General features: G+C 39.8%; 1 protein-coding gene across 1 annotated transcript in view; it reads right to left on the minus strand.

Moving 5' to 3' along the window:
* Positions 1 to 21,685, minus strand: part of LOC146617115 (tyrosine-protein phosphatase non-receptor type 14-like) — an 88,245-nt gene that overhangs the window by 51,240 nt on the left and 15,320 nt on the right. Inside the window, exons 3-6 of the mRNA XM_085372121.1 lie at positions 20,478 to 20,653; positions 7,770 to 7,867; positions 6,306 to 6,373; positions 5,839 to 5,909 (exon numbers count right to left, since the gene is read on the minus strand). Of these exons, the coding sequence (XP_085228247.1) occupies positions 5,839 to 5,909; positions 6,306 to 6,373; positions 7,770 to 7,867; positions 20,478 to 20,653 (413 nt within the window). The remainder of the gene's footprint in view (positions 1 to 5,838; positions 5,910 to 6,305; positions 6,374 to 7,769; positions 7,868 to 20,477; positions 20,654 to 21,685) is intronic.

Genomic DNA, 21,685 nt, shown 5'->3' on the forward strand with positions numbered 1-21,685 from the left:
TTTCCTTTTTTTTTCTTTTTTTTTTTTAAAGCAAGACACAGTCCTCCTGTGTCTTCTCCAAGCTTCACATGTAAAATCCAACAATGTGAAGCACATAGCAGCCAGAAACTGTAATGCCACAGATCAGAGAAACTTCATGATCACCATCTTCATCGCCATACGATCAGAGCGTGAGACTTCACATCTGGAGCACAGGAGAGATTCTGTGATAAGTCCTCCTTCTAGCTTGTCCCACAAGCAGCCGGTGAGATTTACTCACAACAAAAAGGGTTAATGACATAATTTCCATGAAAACATGTATTCATTCTTTGTGAAGTGTTTAAATTGTGTTTTCACTTGACCTTAGGAGTGTTAGAGTGTATTGTAATGTCTGTACTCAGGTGTTTCCCTCTGTGATCCATCCCCTTCAGAGCTGAGACACTCAGGACTGAACAGACGGCACAGTTTCTGTGACTGAGCCTCCAAAACACCTTCTTTGAAACCACTCATGATAGAAGGGCTTCATATTTGCAGCAGCACTACTACAGGTATTCAGTTTATTACAGGATGTGTTTGTTTCTTAGGACCAGCTCTGAGTGCACACTACCTAACATATACACCTTTCTGTTCATTACAAACCCACTACTCTGGATCATATGGCCAGTTGGCAGGAATGTTGCTGCAGGAAAACATCCCTGGAGATCACCATCATTGTCAGACTGACTGTGCCTCCTCTGTGCAGTGTCAAGATCCTCCCTAAATGAGTGTGTAAGTTAACATTTTCATTATTTTATTCCCTTTGACAAGACAAGTATCACTGATATTTACATTTACAACTACATATTCCTGTTTTCTGCTCTTCTTTTAAAGTCCTCAGCTATCCTGCTTCTGTGCTGCTTGCCACACACCAAACACTGGCCGGATGACAGGGAGGATCCACTCTGAAGTCACTGGACATGATGAGGATCATATGGGACTTTATAGTTTCACAGAAACGATGTGCTCTGTGATTACAGGTTTTAAATGGACATAATGACTGCCTCTCTCTGATCAACAGGCTAAAGGATTGTTGTCATTGTTAGTGCTCTGTACAATGTATGCTTATTTAGTATTTCATCACAGAGCAAACCTTTTTTTCTTTAACATATTTTTATTTTTTTATTTGTGGGGATAGGTTAATTGATTAATCCAAATTGTCACTAGGTGTGAATGTGCGAGTGAATGTGAGTGTGAATGGTTGTCTGTCCCTGTGTGTTGGCCCTGTGACAGACTGGCGACCTGTCCAGGGTGTACCCCGCCTTTCGCCCTATGACAGCTGGGATAGGCTCCAGCGCCCCCCGCGACCCTGGAAAGGATAAGCGGAAGCGAATGGAGGGATGGATGGATATTTTTATTTTGTTCTAATGTTGAATTAACTGTGGGGATTTTTTTTAAGTGGGCACTCGGGATGTCATATGACCAGAAATGTGGTAACTGGAATTCAACAGTATGGAAGAAAAAATCTGCTAAGAACAAAACACACACAAAACCCCCCAAGAAAATTCAAATTCATTCCATGTAATCCAATCTAAAACATTTTAAACTGCTGAACAGCAACACAAACAGCGTTAAAAAACAGTGTTAACAGAATGATTATGATGATTTTGTACCAAAGTTTCAGGTCACATGGCACACCTAGTGTGTAGTGTGGGGTATCAGCTGGTAAGTATAGGTTTTTTTTTTCATATTTGTGTCCTTAGAGTTCAGATAGATAAAGCCTTGTGTATAATAATTAGTCATAACCACAACTCAAAGTCAGGGACTAACTAATTTTGGGACTTTGTGTCTGAGCCCAGGTTAAAACAATGTGTAAAAAAGCATTTAGTGGCATGGCTGAACAATGCTGTATTGATACTTATTTATCCATGTTCACAAAAAGGACTAATGTGTTTATTTGATTATTTGCATGTGTTAAACTGTGTCACCACCTTACGCTTTCATTTGACTTTACTCAAAAATCTCTATACAGTTCTCTTTTACCACTGTGTGGACTCTGTTTACATTAAAACATAAAGAAGAATGAGTAATAAAAAGATGTGTAGACAGATTAAGTAGACCGATAGAAACAGCTGTTCAGCCATGTTCTAAGAAACCAACACAATTTAAAGGTTCAGGATTGTGGTTTTAAAAGTTGAATTTTCATGTATTTCATATCTTGCTTATTATTTTTTATTTAGTTATTTAATTTAGTTATTTTTATTTATTCTACTAGTCCTTTTCAGAAAGAAGCTGTAAAATATGACTTAAGATTTTTATGTTATTTTCTATGACATACAAAACAAATTGATGTATGTAATACTATTAAACATGATATACACATGTGTATATGTCTGAAAAACATTATGCTGTATATTAAAGTTTGTATTTTCTCCAGAATTTTTGTTCATCTTTTAAGTTCATTTCAATTAGAAGAATTTGAACTTTTAATATTCATTCAGAGGTTTTCTGACTCTAAATTTTCTTTTGTCATTACTCATCTTTTTATTATTTACATTTTAAACATGTTTAGCTTTTTTCCAACTTCTTCTGTGTGAACATCAGCTTTCAAAAGTTCTGCACTTTTGTTTTCAGGTGAAAATTTCTGTATTTTCCAGCTCATTCAGAATTTTTAACTTAACATTCAGCAATTAATTCATTTCAGTGCATACATTCAGATTCAAGCATTCACACTGCAGTTTCTTCAGAAAATGCACTTTCTAGTTAGTGTGAATGCTTGAAAAGCATTCACAGTATTGTTCTTCTAATCTTTATTATTCTATTTTATTATTATCTATTCCGTACGTTTTTTGAAAGCCTACTCCTTCAAAACCGTTCAACTTAGAAAAACCATTCAAACACCATTAGATTCCTATTCTTTTGGACATGATTGCTTGTATTTTTCTCATTTTTAACATTTATATTTTTAATTTTATTCAACTTTATTCAACAAAAATTTCCCATGTATTTCAATGGGGAGACCCTTCAAATTCTCATTCAACTTACTCATTTTTAAACTCTTACTACTTCAACATACGTTCACATAGAGCCACCATTCAAACTTTAAAACGAAGACAAGACATTCAACTATTCAACTTGTATTTATCTTTTCAATATCTATTATACTTTTTCTTCAGTTCCAGTTTAAGTTTCATGATGTTTTTTCACCCGTTTCAGAGTTTATAATGGGTGTGTATGGGACGGAATGTTGGGGCTAGAGTGAGGCAGCTCAACTGCTAGAGTGAGAGGAGCAAAAAAATTAATCTTAAAATCTTTTTTAAAACTGCTGCTGTGTCCGCAGCGTTTGCTCTACAGGTATGATTTTACCCTCAAAACGTAGCCATCGCTGTCCTCTTTCATCCAATGTGTTTACTATTGTACTAGGTGTTATGGTTCTTTCGTAAATGTCACCAATGCACAGCCTCCTCCCTCCAACTCTTCCATAGACTCTAATGTTAAAATGGCTCAGAAGGTTCGTTTGAAAATCAGAAGAGCATGGTGTCTTTCCACTGTCACCACGTCCATATAATAAACTCCACAGACATGAAAACTGAGAATTCAGTAGACTAGACATTGCTGTCACTCACGGTGAAAGAATTTTGTCAATACGACTTTTACTTTTCATTTGGGAACGATTTGTTTCGGCCTGACTTTTCTGTTCATTTTAAGGAGCAAAAGTGAGGCGCATGTCTGTGTACGTGTGTATGGAGCCATTGGTTGCGGTCACTATAGCAACCAGGCTCACACCTGCCTGCTTAACGAGCTCTGCCTGCCACTGTACCAAGATTCATCTTAAGCACTTCTCTTTCAACTGCTGCTGTGTCCACAGTGTTACAGCCATCATTTTACCCTCAAATTGTCGCCATTATTGTTCTCTTTCCAACACCGTATCTTTCAAAGCTCAGAGATGTAAACTTTTTAAACTGTGTGGATCAAAGTGGAGGGATCACATTTTAGTCATTCAGTGATTCAAAGAATATGACCTTTTAATATTCATTCAGATGTTTTCTGACTCTAAATGTTCTTTTCTCATTTCTTAGGGTTTTCTAATTTACATTTAAAACATTTTCAGTTTTTTTCCAACTCCTTCTTCTGTGTAACCTTCAGCTTTTAGCAGTTCAGCACCTTTGTTTTCAGGTTAAATTCGTTTTTTTTTTTTTTGTTTTTTTTTTAATCTCATTCAATATTTTTAACTCAAAATTCAGCAATTAATTCATTTCAGTGCATACATTCAGACTCAAGCATTCACACTGCAGTTTCTTCAGAAAATGCACTTTCTAGTTCTATTTTATTATTATCTATTCCGTACGTTTTTTGAAAGCCTACTCCTTCAAAACCGTTCAACTTAGAAAAACCATTCAAACACCGTTAGATTCCTATTCTTTTGGACAACACTGCTTCTATTTTTCTCATTTTTAACATTTATATTTTTAATTTTATTCAACTTTATTCAACAAAAATTTCCCATGTATTTCAATGGGGAGACCCTTCAAATTCTCATTCAACTTCCTCCTCTTTAAACTGTATCTACTTCAACATACATTGACATAGAGCCACCATTCAAACTTTAAAACGAAGACAAGACATTCAACTATTCAACTTGTATTTATCTTTTCAATATCTATTATACTTTTTCTTCAGTTCCAGTTTAAGTTTCATGATGTTTTTTCACCCGTTTCAGAGTTTATAATGGGTGTGTATGGGACGGAATGTTGGGGCTAGAGTGAGGCAGCTCAACTGCTAGAGTGAGAGGAGCAAAAAAATTAATCTTAAAATCTTTTTTAAAACTGCTGCTGTATCCACAGCGTTTGCTCTACAGGTATGATTTTACCCTCAAAACGTAGCCATCGCTGTCCTCTTTCATCCAATGTGTTTACTGTTGTACTAGGTGTTATGGTTCTTTCATAAATGTCACCAATGCACAGCCTCCTCCCTCCAACTCTTCCATAGACTCTAATGTTAAAATGGCTCAGAAGGTTCGTTTGAAAATCAGAAGAGCATGGTGTCTTTCCACTGTCACCACGTCCATATAATAAACTCCACAGGCATGAAAACTGAGAATTAGGTAGACTGGACATTGCTGCCGCTCACGGTGAAAGAATTTCGTCAATACGACCTATACTTTTCATTTGGGAGCGATTTGTTTCGGCCTGACTTTTCTGTTCATTTTAAGCAGCAAAAGTGAGGCGCATGTCTGTGTACGTGTGTATGGAGCCATTGGGTGCAGTCACTATAGCAACCAGGCTCACACCTGCCTGCTTAACGAGCTCTGCCTGCCACTGTACCAAGATTCATCTTAAGCACTTCTCTTTCAACTGCTGCTGTGTCCACAGTGTTACAGCCATCATTTTACCCTCAAATTGTCGCCATTATTGTTCTCTTTCCAACACCGTGTCTTTCAAAGCTCAGGCATTTAAACTTTTTAAACTGTGTGGATCAAAGTGGAGGGATCACATTTGAGTCATTCAGTGATTCAAAGAATATGACCTTTTAATATTCATTCAGATGTTTTCTGACTCTAAATGTTCTTTTCTCATTTCTTAGGGTTTTCTAATTTACATTTAAAACATTTTCAGTTTTTTTCCAACTTCTTCTTCTGTGTAACCTTCACCTTTTAGCAGTTCAGCACTTTTGTTTTCAGGTTAAATTCGGGTTTTTTTTTTTATCTCATTCAAAATTTTTAACTTAAATTCTGTAATTAATTCATTTCAGTGCATACATTCAGATTCAAGCATTCACACTGCAGTTTCTTCAGAAAATGCACTTTCTAGTTGTTTCTATTTTACTTTGTCTTGGTGATACATGCATATATGTGCATACAGTATACAAAGTAGCTAACAGTACCAGTGACTCTTGTGCTCCTCAGCAACTTTCTGGGTCCACTCTTCTAGCGCCTCTTCTCCATTACGCCAGTTCTGAGAGAAAATACATTATTCAGCAAATAAGAGCAATGCAGAAGAAAGCTGTGGAAAAGCAACCTATGACTATAGGTTCAAGTGAACATCATATTGTTGGGAATGTTTAAAAAAAAAAAAAAATAATGCTCCATAATTTAATATTTTGTTTCTATTTGGTAATCAGTTCATATTAATTCATCCCATCCTCCAACTCAAATTCTTCTTTATTCTTTTTGCTTTTTGCCTGTCAGTCAGGTATGCAGAGGGAGGAGGTACACAGATGTCACAGGAATGTGTGCCTTCAGGCAGCACATACACAGAAAAACACACAAACACAGACTTTCTCTGCCTCTCTCTCTCACACACACACACAAACACTGCTAGTATTTGAACGGTAAAGGCTCGAGGACTCACCACTGGGAAAAGCACGTACTCCCTGAGGAAGTCCTGAGACAGGAATTGAGTGAAGTCTCCAAAGTCAGCTAAAAATTACAAACACAGATGTTCACATTTATTTACACAAAAACAATGAATTTCATTTTTACACTGTAATGCGCAGCCTTTACACTATAAACTGACTGTGAGTTTGTTATTGTGTTTGATATTGTTCAATTGAGGTGGCATGATGGTGCAAGGGTTAGCGCCACCTCACAGCGAGAAGGTTCTGGGTTCGCAGGTCAGCTGGGAACTTGTAACAGAGGGAGGAGAACAGGTCATCTACTAATAGGGAGGATGGTGGTTTGATCCCTAGCACTGGCTCAGTATCCTTGGGCAAGATACTGAACTGATGCATTAATCAGAACGTGCCAATTCTCAGTTCTGAGTGGTCAAGTAGAGTAGAAAAAAGGAATCGGTACAGTCCAATATGGACTCACTGTGTTCATCCTGCAATGCTTCTTGCGTGGGTTCTCAATGGGTATCCTGGTTGGCCTTTCTCTTCGATCTATACAGTTTCCCTAATAAGAAAAAAACTACTGATTTAAAAATAAAATAAATTTATGTTATGAAGGTGCTAACCCAATAGGACAAAAAGTCGGGATGAATACAGACTTTCCAGTTAAAACTAAGGCAATTTCATTTGTCCAAATACCTATTATATTCTGCTAGCTCGCTTTGCAAAATTACTCCTCAAGACTAGAAAAGCAAATGCTTAACATTAGAAAAAAGTCTGTTTTAGCTCAACTGTCATCTCAACTCAACTGCATCCACAATGGTCAAAGCAATGCAGGTTTCATCCATGTAGATGCTTTGTCATGCTGTTGTCATGGTTACCCAGGGGAAATCACATGAAGCTACCTGCAGCAAATGTGCTCTTCAGGCCGTGGACATGTCCATTGAGTCGTAAAGTGTCTCTGAGTGTTTCTTGTTTTATTAGATGGAAATATTTCTGAACTTGTGTACTGTGCAATACTATTAAAGATAACAAAAACAAATATCTACATAACAGAAACAAAACCACCTGCACAATCTCTATAACATGTACAGTTCTCCTGATATTGCTTGTACTAAGTACCTAAAAGCTTTCTGCTGTTTGCCGGGCAAAAGGAGGTCTAGCACAGGATCCTCACCTCCCGACAGATAAGAGCCTTCCTGATGCTGCTACAGCTAACCTTGGAGCAGCTGATAAGCAAGCTGTCTGTTTACATTCCCCTGGGACACAGACAGCACCCAGGAACTGAAAGGATGGAGCGAGGGTGGGTGTGTGTGTATGTGCATGTGTTAGGACTGATACCATAGGAACTCAAGTGGACTGGGTTCTCCCTGCGGTATGCAGCCATACAAGGTAGTGAAGTCAAGATGACCTGAGAAAGTGTGAGTTTGTGCTCACTCTCACTTGCTGTCTGTCTCTCATTGGGAGACTTGTTCGTGTAGTCTTACCTTGTACTGCCAGGCCAGCGAGCCTGATCCCCTGCTCTACAGAGCACTGTAGACGTCCATCCAACACCTCCTTCTTTACCTGCAGGTAATACTGATACCTACAGAAAAAAACAGGAAAGGAAGGTAAAAAAACACACAACAGGGATAAAAAGATACCTAGACCGTGTTAAGTAAAATTTTTAATTTGCATTGATTTATGATTTATTTATCTCCATAGGGATTTTAATAATGAGCCATTATGTTGTAACCATCCAAAGTAGACTTACTTTAAGCTAAATACAAAATGGTATGTACTCCTATTGAAACCACACGACTATATAATGTCAGTTTTGTTACATATGCGATCGTTGACAAAACTCGACACATAAAGCTAAACTGAAACAGCAACATCAAAGGTGCTGTTACCATGGGAATCTTTAAACCTGCGAACATCAGGTCGAGAAACCACCTGAACACTGATTGCAGTCGGGGAAAAAGGTCTGTACATGATCGTAGCAATGCAAACCGGAAAACGGAGCATGTTAAACTTCAAAATAAAAGCTGTGTTTCAGCACTGTACCCAACACATATCAAAATGCGCAACTTTTGATTTGAAAGTCTCCATTTCTGCTGTGTGCTGCACATTTCCCTATTTTGCTATCACTTGGAAAGTAGTTGGGAAGTGTTTGCAGACAACTCAACGTCTTTAATGCAAACTATAAACAACCACCGTATTCTGCTAGCAATCAGGCCTAGGCCTGTGTGACTGCAGGCTTATTCACTTGGCTGCATAGTCACATGTTCAAAATAGAAGACAAGTTAACTTTACATGATTGGCAGTCACTTGACTGCAAAATCCAACATAAGGATTTTCTGAAATATCAGTGGAGCAAATGAATGGGAAATTCACTTCTAGAGCCCTTGGAAAAAAAATAAGAGTGGTCACTTTTGAGCTCAATACCTTCATGTGGAAGCTTTAAATCTAGGAAAAACTAAATTGAGACCATAAAAATCATTTGGAAAAATTATACTGGTCACAGACCAAGTGAAAATTATGATCTTTTTCTCACAGATTTCTAAACTGGGAGTGACCCCATGTTATTTTATGGTAATTAGCAAACTGACTGTAAGCACGGTAAAACTGCCATACCTGCTAAAAAGTAAGCATGCTTGCTTTTAGCTCAAAGCCTTGCAGAGTTGCTAGAAAGCATACAGACCATAACTTTTTAAAATCAGACTGCATCTGTATGCATTTTATAGCCAAACTGCACAAAACACTGACTAAGTGGGTGGCAGCATTGGCACTGTTGTTCGCTTTCAAAAACCCTTTTTTTTCATATAAGCCACAGTGTCTCCAAACACCACTTATATAAAATTGAGTTGGAAAACATGATGGGTTCCAGTTTGACACATTTGTCCAAAGAAAGTAAGAGGAGCTGTGCTCAAGGCTCTGCACATTAGCAACTGAAAGATGGCCAACATCTGCTGAGACACCACAGAGATGTATTCCTCTGCTTCTGGTCTGTGCAACTGAAAGTATGTGTCAAGAAAGTATTGGCAACAGCATTAGCTGCTCAAAACAATATCAGTAAGCCTGTTGCTGAAGTGAGGAATGAGTGAATCACCTCTATTTGAAACAGCAGTGAGTCATTTTTGACTTGAGTGGAATGCCAAATGTATGCCAATGGGGCTGCACAATATGATTTTATAAAAGGCATGTTACACGGGGCTGACGCAACTAACTCGGGGTTTAATCTTCAGCAGGAGCAACATAAGCTTGACAAAAGTGGACCATTATAATTGCAGTGCAAATGTGAGGCAAACTGGGAGTCATTTCACCGTGGTTTTAGGCAGTGGTAGCTTTGCCAAGCGTAAGCTGATATGATGACACAGCTCAGATTGCGTTCACAAAATGTGGTAAAAGTCCCAAAACCGAGAGGCTGAAATACACCAAGCTCCTAAAGTTTCTGTGCTCCTTTTGTCCACTTTTAGTCGTGGTCCAGCTGGATGTTTGTCTTTTGAAGAATGGAGTGGCCACACAAGAGGAAAGAGAGAACTGTCAGGGTGACCAGGCTCAGCCGCATAAAAACTCACACGCCGTTTCCTGTTGGCTGCCATGGCGACCACAGACCGAGTGTAAGCTGTGAGACACCTTTTCTGATGTGCACACACACACACACACACACAGTCAGAAAGAGTATGCAAGTCCATGCCAGAGTAACCAAACATCTATGTGGAAACCACTAAGTTACATGCTTAGTCATTCACCCACTTTTCTTCTTCACAAGTTTTAGTTCATTTTCTTTGAAAAACTTGGTTTCACTCCTCGCCTGCACATTAGCTCCCACCTATCTTTTTATTCACCCCCCAGTTTCATTTTCATGCCCGCCATTATCTCCTCACATATTTCATGATTCATATTCTCTTTGGCATTCTTTTCCCCACTTCTTCCTTCTTTTTTGAGCTCCTCTCAGCATACTCCTGGGCCTATAATCTGACCCCGCCCTCCTCCCTCACCCTGTCATTACACCCGTTGGCTAAGCTGCCATTCCGTTCCCGTGGCAACCCTCTAATTAGCCAACCCCAACCACAGTGGCTGCAGCGAGAGGCGGAGTCTGATGCGGTTTAGAGGGGAGGAGCCAAGCGGGACACAAAACCCTTCAAATGATTGTGGACTTTGCTTTTAAAAACTCTCTATGTTTTCCCAGCAATCGCTGTATGGGGTCTGGAGGAACGCTGAGGTCAACAGAGGTTGGCTCTCATTCTGAGGTTCAATGGTAACAACATGATGGTGTTTATACATACGCGAAGCCAGCAGTGGTGAGGCGGACAGTAAACTGTTGAAATAACTCTGAACAAGTGGAAGCGTGACAGTAAAAGTCTCAGAGCATCCCTCATGGGAGAGTCCACTTTACACAGAACAGCCACAAACGCAGCCACATCTTATGGAGCTGTGGTTTCCTGTATTTTTGGCTTCTGGCCTTGAAATCAAACCTCTACAGGTTGACAAAAACTGACCCCAAAATTAGTTACCCTTTATGCAGAGGTAAGCTTCTAACTACCAAGTGCAGTTTTTTGTAACTGATTAAGTCAGATTAAGGGAATTATTAAAATCAAATGGCTTTTAATCTTTTAAGAGTGTAACAGTGACAATAAGCACAATAATATTTTTTGCCATGTATTAAAATTCGGAACCGTTTATTCATTAACCTCTTAAGCCCCAAGCCTACCTGATCTCCTGCCTTTTGCCCCCGTATCAGGGGGCGTTGGGGCTTCAGAGGTTAATAAGCCTACAGAGAGTCTAAGAAGTGTAGAGACTGACCCGTTTTATGATTACAACCTGATTCTGCACAAATAATAAAACCCATACGAGTCATACAGCACTTTTCATTAATCACAGTCTTATGCTTGTGGTTATTACAGTATGGTTATTCTAGAAAGAGCACATCCTTCCAGTGTTTTGAGACCAACCACAATTGGACAGATGAGGCATCTCCAGCATTTTCTGGAAGCTCTTCACTCAAAGTGGCAAAGGCTTTTACGCCGTGTGTCTTGGCTTTTTAAGGAGGGGTTTGGATTTTCCAGTTTTCAAAGATAGAAAACTACTGGTACATTTCTAAAAGTACATTAGAGAAGTTGGGGGGGCGGGGGCTTTTGGTGTATCCAACGCATATCCAAGCCAAGATGCCGTGTCACTCTTTAAGAATGCAGATTAATTTTAAAAAGCTAATAAAAAGCTTCGGTGTATTCAAAGGATAGCCAGTGATTTCCAGGTTTCATTTCCACTGATGTCTTCCATCCTAATCTACAACCTGCTTAAACATGATTGTAGTCTGGGTTTTAATGACCAAACAGATAAGAAGAACCAGAAGGCTTCCACAAATCTTGTTCCTTGCCTATAGAGTTTGCATATTCATATACAAACATCTGCCTTTAGGTCACTTTATGAGTTTGTCTCATCAGTCCTAACTAGCTTAAATCTGCATATTTTGACAGCTGTATTTTTTTTCACTGTTTTTCATTTTCATGCTTCAGTGCTTTTAAATCTTCTGACTCAAGTATGGCATGAAATCAAATTCCTCATTAATAGCCCCGGGTGCATTTTCATCTGCAGAGCTGAAAATGTTGCTTTGAAATAAAACCTGAAATGAACTGCAGCAAAACCATCAGACAGCAAGTACTAAAAAACTATGTTAATGACCCAGGTTGTGGCATTTCAAGAGGGTTTTTAAACAAATTTGAAATAGTCATCTTTATTAAAATAAATACAACAGTCCTCAAATGTTACTATTTTGTAGGCACTGTCTTTGAATGGCAGTTAACTGTTAGCTAAATTACAAAATAAAACATGCAAAACTCACCACAAAATGATTTTAGAATCAGATCCAGAAACTTCCAAGGTTACCAAACAAGTATAAAATGTAGGAGCTTCAATAAAGAGTTAAAACACTCAACTGCATTTAATGATACCAGTTTTTAAATAGGGGATTAAACTACTGCTGAAATTGTAGTAAAAGGGAGCAAATTTGTGGTAAAATCAGCTCATTGTGTTTTCATAGAACAAGACAAACATCACATAAAATTGCTAGCAGGAGAAAAACATTTTATGACGTTCAAGACTTGCATGCTTGCACATACTTGTGCACAAAGAAACCCTTATTGTAGCACGCACCTGGCATGTATGTCAGAATGACATCACAATGCTGTAACAGCAGGTGAATATACATAGATGGACATGAGGTAGCGCTTTCCTTACTAGGGCTTTTCATGGGACTTCCACTATGGCAGAGTGCTCTGCTGGCAGTCCAGGCAGCCTCGCAGGCACAAAGAGCCCTTTATATGCCCACGCATGTTCAAACCCTGCTCAAGACATGCTGCCAGATGTCCAAGCAGTCTGGACAACAGGCCTGAGAGCATATGCGCATGTTTGCATGCATGAATGTGAGTATGTGTGTACATATGTTTCAGCCCCTCCTCAATCTCGACCACCTCTGGTGGTGGTAAGGTGACCACCCCCTCAGCCCCCAGGATGCGTCTAGACAATTTGTGTGGGAGGCAGGAGAATATCACTTTGAAATGTGTTGAATCAGCAAGGGGCACCACCGAGTACAGCTGTGTGTGTGTGTGTGTGTGTGTGTGCGTGCGTGCGTGCGTGCGTGCGTGCGTGCGTGCGTGCGTGCGTGCGTGCGTGCGTGCGTGCGTGTGTGTACTGGTGATAACTAACTGAACAAAGCTAGGATTTCAAGGCTATTGGTGCTGTTAGCCTTAGGGGCTGCTACGGCCAGCTGGCCATGCTCCAGTCAACGGCTCTTCGTTCAGGTTCCTCATTTTCAGTCTGCGAGCCAGCTTTTCTCTCCTTTCTATCAGAAACATACAAGTAGCAGAAGGCTTTAACCTCCTCACTCTATGCAAGAGTGTAAGATGTGTTTTTGTTGACAACAGGTAAAAGTGCTCTATTTACAAGTGAGTTGTACAGTATATCTGTAACTGCTGCCTAGTAACTGTACTGTTGACATCCACGTCATTTAAGGATAATATATAAAAATTAATGCTCATGGGGAATTTAACAAGAGTAAATCAAAGATAATTATCACCAATTTAGTATCTGACTAAGTGTGAAATATTTTAATTGTTTAGTGAGATCGCAGAGAGCTGTAACCAAAATCTATTGGGTTCAACCTTCATTCCAAGTGAAAGTGGACACATATGAAGAAATGCCCCCAACGTATTAAAATAAATATATATATCCGACAACAATTTGGATAGACGCCTAGAAAAACATTATAACAGCTATGGACATATTTCATCACACAAGCACAAAGAGTCTGTGTTTTTACAAACTGAAGTAGGAGTGACCAAACATTTAAATATTATGACTATAGGGTATATTGGAGAACTCTGCATGGTGAATTTGTAAGTATATACAGTAATGGATGCAGAGACCCCAGCTTCCCCTGCTCTGACTCATTTTTGCCGCTGCAGAGAAAGGAAGCGAGGGAGGAAGAAACAGATGACTCTACGGATGGGAAGAGCGGGAGATCCAATATCAGGCTACATATCAGCCAAATACTGAACATCAAAGCCCTGACCACACCATACATTACCTTCTCAGAAGAGATAACGTCTACAAATGTCTTGCCCGTCTCATTTCTACTTGTTCTTTTTTAATGTTTTCGTATTGCTAAATTGCTGTTAAAATGCACCAAAATGCATCACATCTTACCTTAGTGAATGTGAAAGAGTTAGCATGCATTCAAAATAATAACCTTTTTTGCCCTTTAATTTAACTTTTCTCAATAATGGTTTTGGGAAATAAAACTAATTCAAAGCACCAACACCTAAAATGCCAGATCTACTCTGTCTCACACGGTTTTCCCAAACAAACAGACTTTACCACGTGGATACATAAATATGTAAAAGGTCTTGCGATAAATACACACAGGCAGACAGCTCAAACCACATAAATAACAAGGCTCAAACGTGAGCTGAGTTCTGCTGCCAAGCTTTTACTTTCTCTGCCCCCACTTGTTCTTCCTCTTTGCCTTTGTCATTCTCCCGCCCACCTCACCCTCATCAGACCAGGTGTGTAGAAGCAATGACAGGGATGTGCCTTCCTGGATCTGATCCCGATCAACCTTCAGACAATAAATGTCGTGTATTTTTTTAAAAAGGGAGCTGTGACTGTGCCTATTCCCATGCTGACTGGCTGATTTCTCAAAGGACAGAGCGATTTGAATTTAGTAAAACCCATCATAAGGCGTATTGGATAATAAAGATGTTTTGAGAGTTGAGGAGATCGTTTACAGCTCGATATATATATATTAGGGGTGCAACGATACTCGTATCGATATTGAACCGTTCATAGAGTGCTTTCGGTTCGGTATGCATATGTATCGAACAATACAAAATTTGTAATTTATTTTATCAACTTTCCTTCTGACGATGCTGTCTGTGTTGAGCGCTCAGTGAATCTGCATTCGACTACTCCGCCTAGGCTGCACTGTCGAGCGCAGATCCACTGAGCGTTCAACACAGACAGCATCGTCAAAAGGAAGAGCTCAGGGCAAGCTAGCGAGACAGAAGTTAAGCTCTCCTTGCAACATGGCAAATTGAACCTCCCCCACCCTCATTCAGATCTGGCGTTTGGAATTACTTTGGTTTTCATGTGACGTATGACCCTGAAGGTAAGCGCATCATGGACTAAAGTAAAACAGTATGTTGGATGTGCCACGCAATGCTCAATTACATGGGTGGGAACTAGTGTGTTAGAGCAGTTAGCTCGTTAACGTGTTGGCCGTCTAGCCCCATGCAGGGGTAGCTCGTTAACGGAGATTTGCCATGTTGTGGCGTTAACGTCATTTCAACGAGATTAACGCTGACAGCACTAGTGGGAACACAACGAATATGACTGCACATTTACGCAGACATCATCCTAGTGCAAAGACAAGTGGAAGCAGACAAAAACAACAAGCATGCATGCTACAAACTTTACCCGAGTCATTTAGACAGCCGTTAGCACATGATTCTCCTTATGGGGACCTGATATGTTTAATATTGTGGCGAGCTCAGACAACGAGGAGACGGAGGTATCGTTTGGTCTTGCTTCCGGTGAGCTAGCCAGGGAGCACAGCCGTTTATTGACATCTGCAGAAGAACACTGCCGCTAGCTAACTGCTCAGCGCGGCAACCGCACAGCAACAACAACAACAACACACAGGGCGCCCTCTGACCCCGGAAGGACACACCGTCGCAGCGAGAGGGCGTCACCCGTCACTATGGCAACATAAACAAAACATAACTGTACAAACAGAACCCCGAACAGCCCTGACCCGCTACAATATGCTGCTGAGAATATAGCCCAGAAGAAGCGTATAGTATAGCTTTTATTTTGGAAAGAGCCATTTCTCTGTAATAAACTCTCTTTTCCAAAGATGAGTGATTCCTCAATCAGATACAGGGCTTGCAAAATCGCTAGCCCGACGTCCCGGGGCTAGCAATTTTTCCAGTCGGGTTACCAAAATCTATCTCTGCTCTGCCCGTCGGGCTATTGTAGGAAGGAAAAATATATGTCAATGCTTTTGCATTCTTTCGGAAATGTAGCTGGGTAATTATGTCATTGGCATCGGTGAGCCACTGTCAATATGTGACATATTGAAATCGCGTTTGAATTTGTGCTTGTTTTTTGCTTTCACTTTGCAATCGCGCGAACTGTGTATAGAGAGCGACAGTACTGATTGGTGAGTGATGATAATTTGCGCACCAATTCCTCTGACATCGTCTTATCAATCATTAGCTTACTATGCAAACATGACAAGTGAAATCTCCCGCAGCAAGCTTAAACATGTGAGAGGTTGATCGCGCAGAGAATCGCTGACCGTTATGTGTGTGTGTGTGTAAAAGCAGCAGGATATATATTTTAGTCTGCTGAGCCAAATAAGACAGGTCAGGGTGAAGAAGTGACAGCCAAAGAAAAGCTTACCACAAAATGGAAAAGTTATGACAAATCAGACTATAAGGCAAAAAGAAAGTGCAGCTTTATGGTTTCATGGACAAAAGAATTTCTGTGGCTGCAATATGACGAGCTATATAACCGGGGCTGCACATAAGTGGTCCACAGGTGCGCATTCGCTGTCAAAATAAAATAAAAAAACGCGCACAAGATATGAAGTTGCAACGCGTGTTTGCATACATAAGATTTTCTGGAGGAGAACAGACATTTGTTTAAAACTCTTAAAGATGTCGAAGAAGCTCCTTTAAGCAATTACTTTGGTGTTCCTCCACCTCCAAAGAAATGTCAGGAGTCCGAACCACAAAAGAAGCACGTATTCTCAGAAAAGTGGTTGCAGGAGGTGAGCTGGCTTCAAACAAATGATGAACGCACAGAGATGTGGTGCGGAATGTGCCGTGAAAATCCCACTCTAGCGGACAAAAACAGTGCTTTTTATATGGACGCAAACGCGCGTTGCAACTTCTTATCTGGTGCGCGTCTTTTATTTTGACAGCGAATGCGCACATGCGGACCACTTGTGTGCACCCGTGTAAATAACATAATGTTCTGCCGGGTGTGTTGTTGGTTTTCTCTCGATTTCTGAGTCGACAAGCGCCTTTGTTACTGGGACCAGTCATTTTAAGAAAGGCCCCCATTAGAACCCATGAGAAATGCATTATTGCTCAGTCTGCAATATCTTTCCCAGAACACCAATTGAAAATAACATACTAAAAATAAACCTGAAAAATCTGTTTAGAACAGCGTACTATGTTGCAAAGAGTGAACTACCACTGGCAAAATTTAGCAGTCTTTGCAAACTTCAAAAAGCAAATGGCCTAGATCTTGGTTCCACTTGTCTCTTACCCGTGACTTCAGCGGAAATTTCAAATTCAGGATCTGACGCAGACTGATTCATGTTCTACACAGTTCTTACAAGTTCATAGAAATTTCTGTTCAATTAGAACCAAGTATTTGAGTTGATGATTGTAATTTTTATACAATGTTGTAATTTGTTTTTCAACAATTTTTTGATTAATGTTTTGTTTCCTTTACAATATTATACTTTAATGTATAATATTGTAAAGGAAACAAAACAGGAAACAAAACATCAATCAAAAAATTGCTCTCTTTTTTTATTCGGGCTACTTACATTTATTTTGGGCTACCAAAAACTGAAGAGTCCCTGCCCGAAGGGCTACCAGGGATTTTGAAATTTTGAGAGCCCTGAGATATATTTATTTTTTTAATTACTTTTGTTTCAGCAACATTAAATTTAAAAACTGTACTTTTGAGTTAAAATATATATTTATAATTTTAATAAATGACAAATTAAAAAGGCATGAACATTTTTTTTGTATAGAAAAAATATCGAACCGTGACACCAAAGTGTCGAACCGAACCGAACCGTGAATTTTGTGTATCGTTGCACCCCTTATATATATATATATATATATATATATATATATATATATATATATATATATATATATATATATATATATATAATATAAAAACACCCAGCACGCCCCTGCGGGCGGTTTATCCTTCAAGCTCGGGTCCTCTACCAGAGGCCTGGATATATATATATATATATATATATATAATTTATTTTTTTTAAAGGATGGGTCTTTTGGAAAAGTCTGCCTCGTGGGTATGCGTACGCTCTCACAATGTGGTGTATTGTAACTTCTGACAGGGCTGCAGCTGGCTTCTGAGAGGATTCTTGGGGGATTGTTTGAGGTGTGTGTGTGCATATGTTTTGTAAACCAGACCCCCCCACCCCTTCCCCCCTTCTCTCTTCTCTCCATCCCCTTTACCCCCCGCACTTCTGCTGCAAGGAATGTGTGGTCCGCCTCCTACGCTGGACGGTCGTGCCAACATTCCTGACTAACAGATGAAAACAAAGAAAAGAGAAAAGTGAAGGAGACACAGGAACACTGAGAAAGAGCAAAAATGTAGGACTAAGCTGATCTGCTCTTGATAAAAAGTAGACGGGTGACACCATGTACAGGGATTGCAAGGAAGAGAAAGGGGGGCTTGAAAAAAAAAAAGACGGCCATTGTTTCCTAAATTGCCCCAAAGCCCCCATCATAACCCCCTCAACCCTATAACCCCTGTGTACACACACACACACACACACACACACACACACACACACACACACACACACACATCATAAGAGCCCTCAGGGGATTCCATGAATACCATCCCTTTACCAGAGCAGATCCTGGCTTCTGTATAATAAACCTGCAGACACACTCTAGACAATTTACTCTCCTCTGTCAGATCGCTCACAAATAAATTACTTCACCACTTTCAAAACAGGCTAAGTGCGGGCATGCATGGTTCTCAGAATTACTATAAAAGGGTTAACACGCTGGCAAAAACACACACACCTTAAAACTAACTCTAGTGTGAAAACGTCAAGCTGTGACCTGCAATCAACCTTTCCCACTTCCAGAGAAGCAGAAGCCACAAATTCACCAGCTCAGTGTGAGGCAGACCTGCAGAGTTCGGCGCGTCAGTGTGTGTGAGAGTGTGTGAAGGAATATGAGACGGCAGACTGTCCATTACACACTGACCCTTGCCTGCACTCTTCACAGATACCCAACATGCTCATTCACACACTCATTCAAACACACACACACACACACACACACACACACACACACACACACACACACACACAGTGGCACAAGGAAAGACTGGATGCCGCTGATGCCATTATCTATGTCATCAAAGAGATGTTAAAGGAAGTTTCTTTGAAGTTTCTGGAAAACTCTGATTCACTGTCTTCCTGGGAATTAGCTGCTGATCAGTTTCCCCTTCATATTGGTATGCTAACTATGAAGCTAAAGCCAGGAGAAGTTAGGATGGCTTACCAGTAAGCCCTCATTCACAGAGGCTTAGAGACAGGTCGGCAAACCACTGGCAACCTCTGGTCAAGAGGTAAAGATGATTGTATTCCCGCGACCGGATGGCAAGTGGTGAAATCGGCCAAAAAAGGATGCTACACCTAAAACCTCCTTATGTTTGTTTTGGTTGCTAGCAGATTGCCACAGTCATCTGTACATTTTGTATGGAAGAAGGCAACTTGTTTGCAAACGCTTGCCATTTACTCACCAAACTGTGGTGAAATTTGAAAATGAGAAAAAGAGAATGTTCACCATCCAAGGAAAAGGTGCACCATTCAGTGCAGCATCGTGTATTTCACGCTAGCCAGCAACCTACAGCAGCCGGTTGCAAAATACACACCTTGCCTAAGCGAGCAGTGTTTATATAACCAGGGAGGTACTAGTTATCAGATGGTCGCTGACCAGTCTGAGACTGAGGCCCGAGATTGTTAACAGAGAAAAAATAAACTGGCTCTGTCTGAAGGTAGAAGATGCATAATCCCCCTAAGTACAAAACATTCTCCACTTTTTTGTGTTCCTATCAAATGATATAACTTTGAAATTACTAGGGGTTTATGCTGCTTTTTATGGATATATTTTACCTTATGATAGACGCAGGCTAACCTTCCCCAAAATCTTTGCAAGAGACTGTATATAAAGGATGGACAACACCATAGTTGTTTGTTAATTTCAACATTAGCTTGAATTTTAACGACCATAATTACTCACAAGGATGGGGAGCAGTTGGCCGTGGAAGTTATCGGCTAAGAATAATAAGACTGGATAGCTAGATCCATCTATAAACTTTATGGTTGTATTGCAGCTTGTTAATAAACATAAAAAGTAGAATGTAATTTACTAAAACTGACAGTCAGTCTAATTAACTACACAGGAAGCCATTATTATTTGTCTGATAATTTCATTAAAAAACTTCCAAAAGGCACCATGAAATAAGTCAAAAGCTCCATGAAGGCCACCAGACTTTCAAAACCAGCTGGTGTTTAAATGTAAAATTACATTTTTATTTCTCCACATTTTCAAAGTGACTGCTTTTAAGCTCCTGGCATTCTAAATAATGAAGAGTTATGGGACAGTAATCATCTACTTTAGGAGACTGATCACATTTGACTTCTTTGTAGCCAGAACCACTTTGAAACGTCAACCAATATTGACAATTAGTGATGAGAGTCATGAGAAGACGATTTTGCAGTGTTATGGCAGCGTTTGGAAAGCACTGTTACTACTGCAATTCTCTATATAAAGCTAAAGCACATCTGCATTCTGATTATGTGGCTCTCTCAGTGACTTGCGTAACTGTCTCACAGTTACCATTTGAAGATTCTTTACCTGGTGGCTTCTTGCTCCAGCCGGGAAACATTGGGAACATAGAACATGACTCCAAAGAAGAGCAGTGGCTCATTGCCAAACTTGTCCAGCTGCTTCTTGAGGGGTTTCTCGAGTTCCACCCAACGTTTTTCCGGGGTCTGGGTCTTCCCTTGGAACCACAGTCCAAAGTAATGTGTCTAAATACAGGGGGTGAGGAAACAAAAATAAGTTGTGTAAACCAAAAGGAGTATAAAAGAGCCAAATAAATTAATTCGCAATAGTGGAAGCAAAGGGCTAATGAGACCAACTGAGTAAAATATATCAGGTAAAAGTGGGTGTACAGCAATTCATTTTCAATTATTTTTACATCTTTATTTTCCCTACTTTTCAGTTTTTTCAGTGAGCAAAGAATCAGCAAAAATCAAAATCTGCAGGTCACGCATAGAAAAAAAAAACAGAAATTGGAATCAGCCAAGAAACCTGCAGTTGGTGCATCTTTAGATGGGATTTCTCAGGAGAGAAATGGTAAATGAGTTGAGAAATACACTGAAAAGTATTGAGAGATTAAGCGCCTGAATTAAAAGCACACATTTCTCCTTAAAATCCGACAAAACCTTTGACGTCAGCAGCGTAACACTATTAAAATTAAAGTGGAATCATTACCTAGCTCACTAAATCCAGGGAAAGTCATTAGTCTTCCTATCCAAACAAAACGAACATATTTAAACTGAAAGTGAAACACAAAAAGCAAGAATAGACCAGTTTATTTCTCCCTTCACGTATGATGTTTCTGATAAGAAATTGTTGATATGAGATGCCACCATGTTGTCAGGAAATCCATGCATAATGAAAACACACACATCAGCTCACAATCCATTGACTTTTGTAAAAACACAACATACTAGTGGCACAGGTTTGTCTCTGTGTAAAGATCTCGTGAACTTTTTTTCCACCGTTTTATCTCACGCAGTACATTTGGCAGAACATGTCATTTAAATGTCATGTTTTTAATGTTTGGTTATTTTGTGTATTTGTGCATTTTTCATAGGTTTCATAAAAGGTTGAGCACACAGATTTGGCCAGTAAAAAGTCAGAGAGAAAGTAATAAAGCTGGTAACTGAAACGGCGCACACACATTCATGCGTGCAGACGGGCACACGCTTCAGACCTCAGATTTAACAGCGAAGACCAAAACAACACGCACACTCTGACGCACACATAATCCTGAG

Source organism: Diplotaxodon limnothrissa, linkage group LG15 (assembly GCF_057381915.1).
Source record: "Diplotaxodon limnothrissa isolate DT_005_m linkage group LG15, D_limnothrissa_male_GT1.1, whole genome shotgun sequence".
NCBI lineage: Eukaryota > Metazoa > Chordata > Actinopteri > Cichliformes > Cichlidae > Diplotaxodon > Diplotaxodon limnothrissa.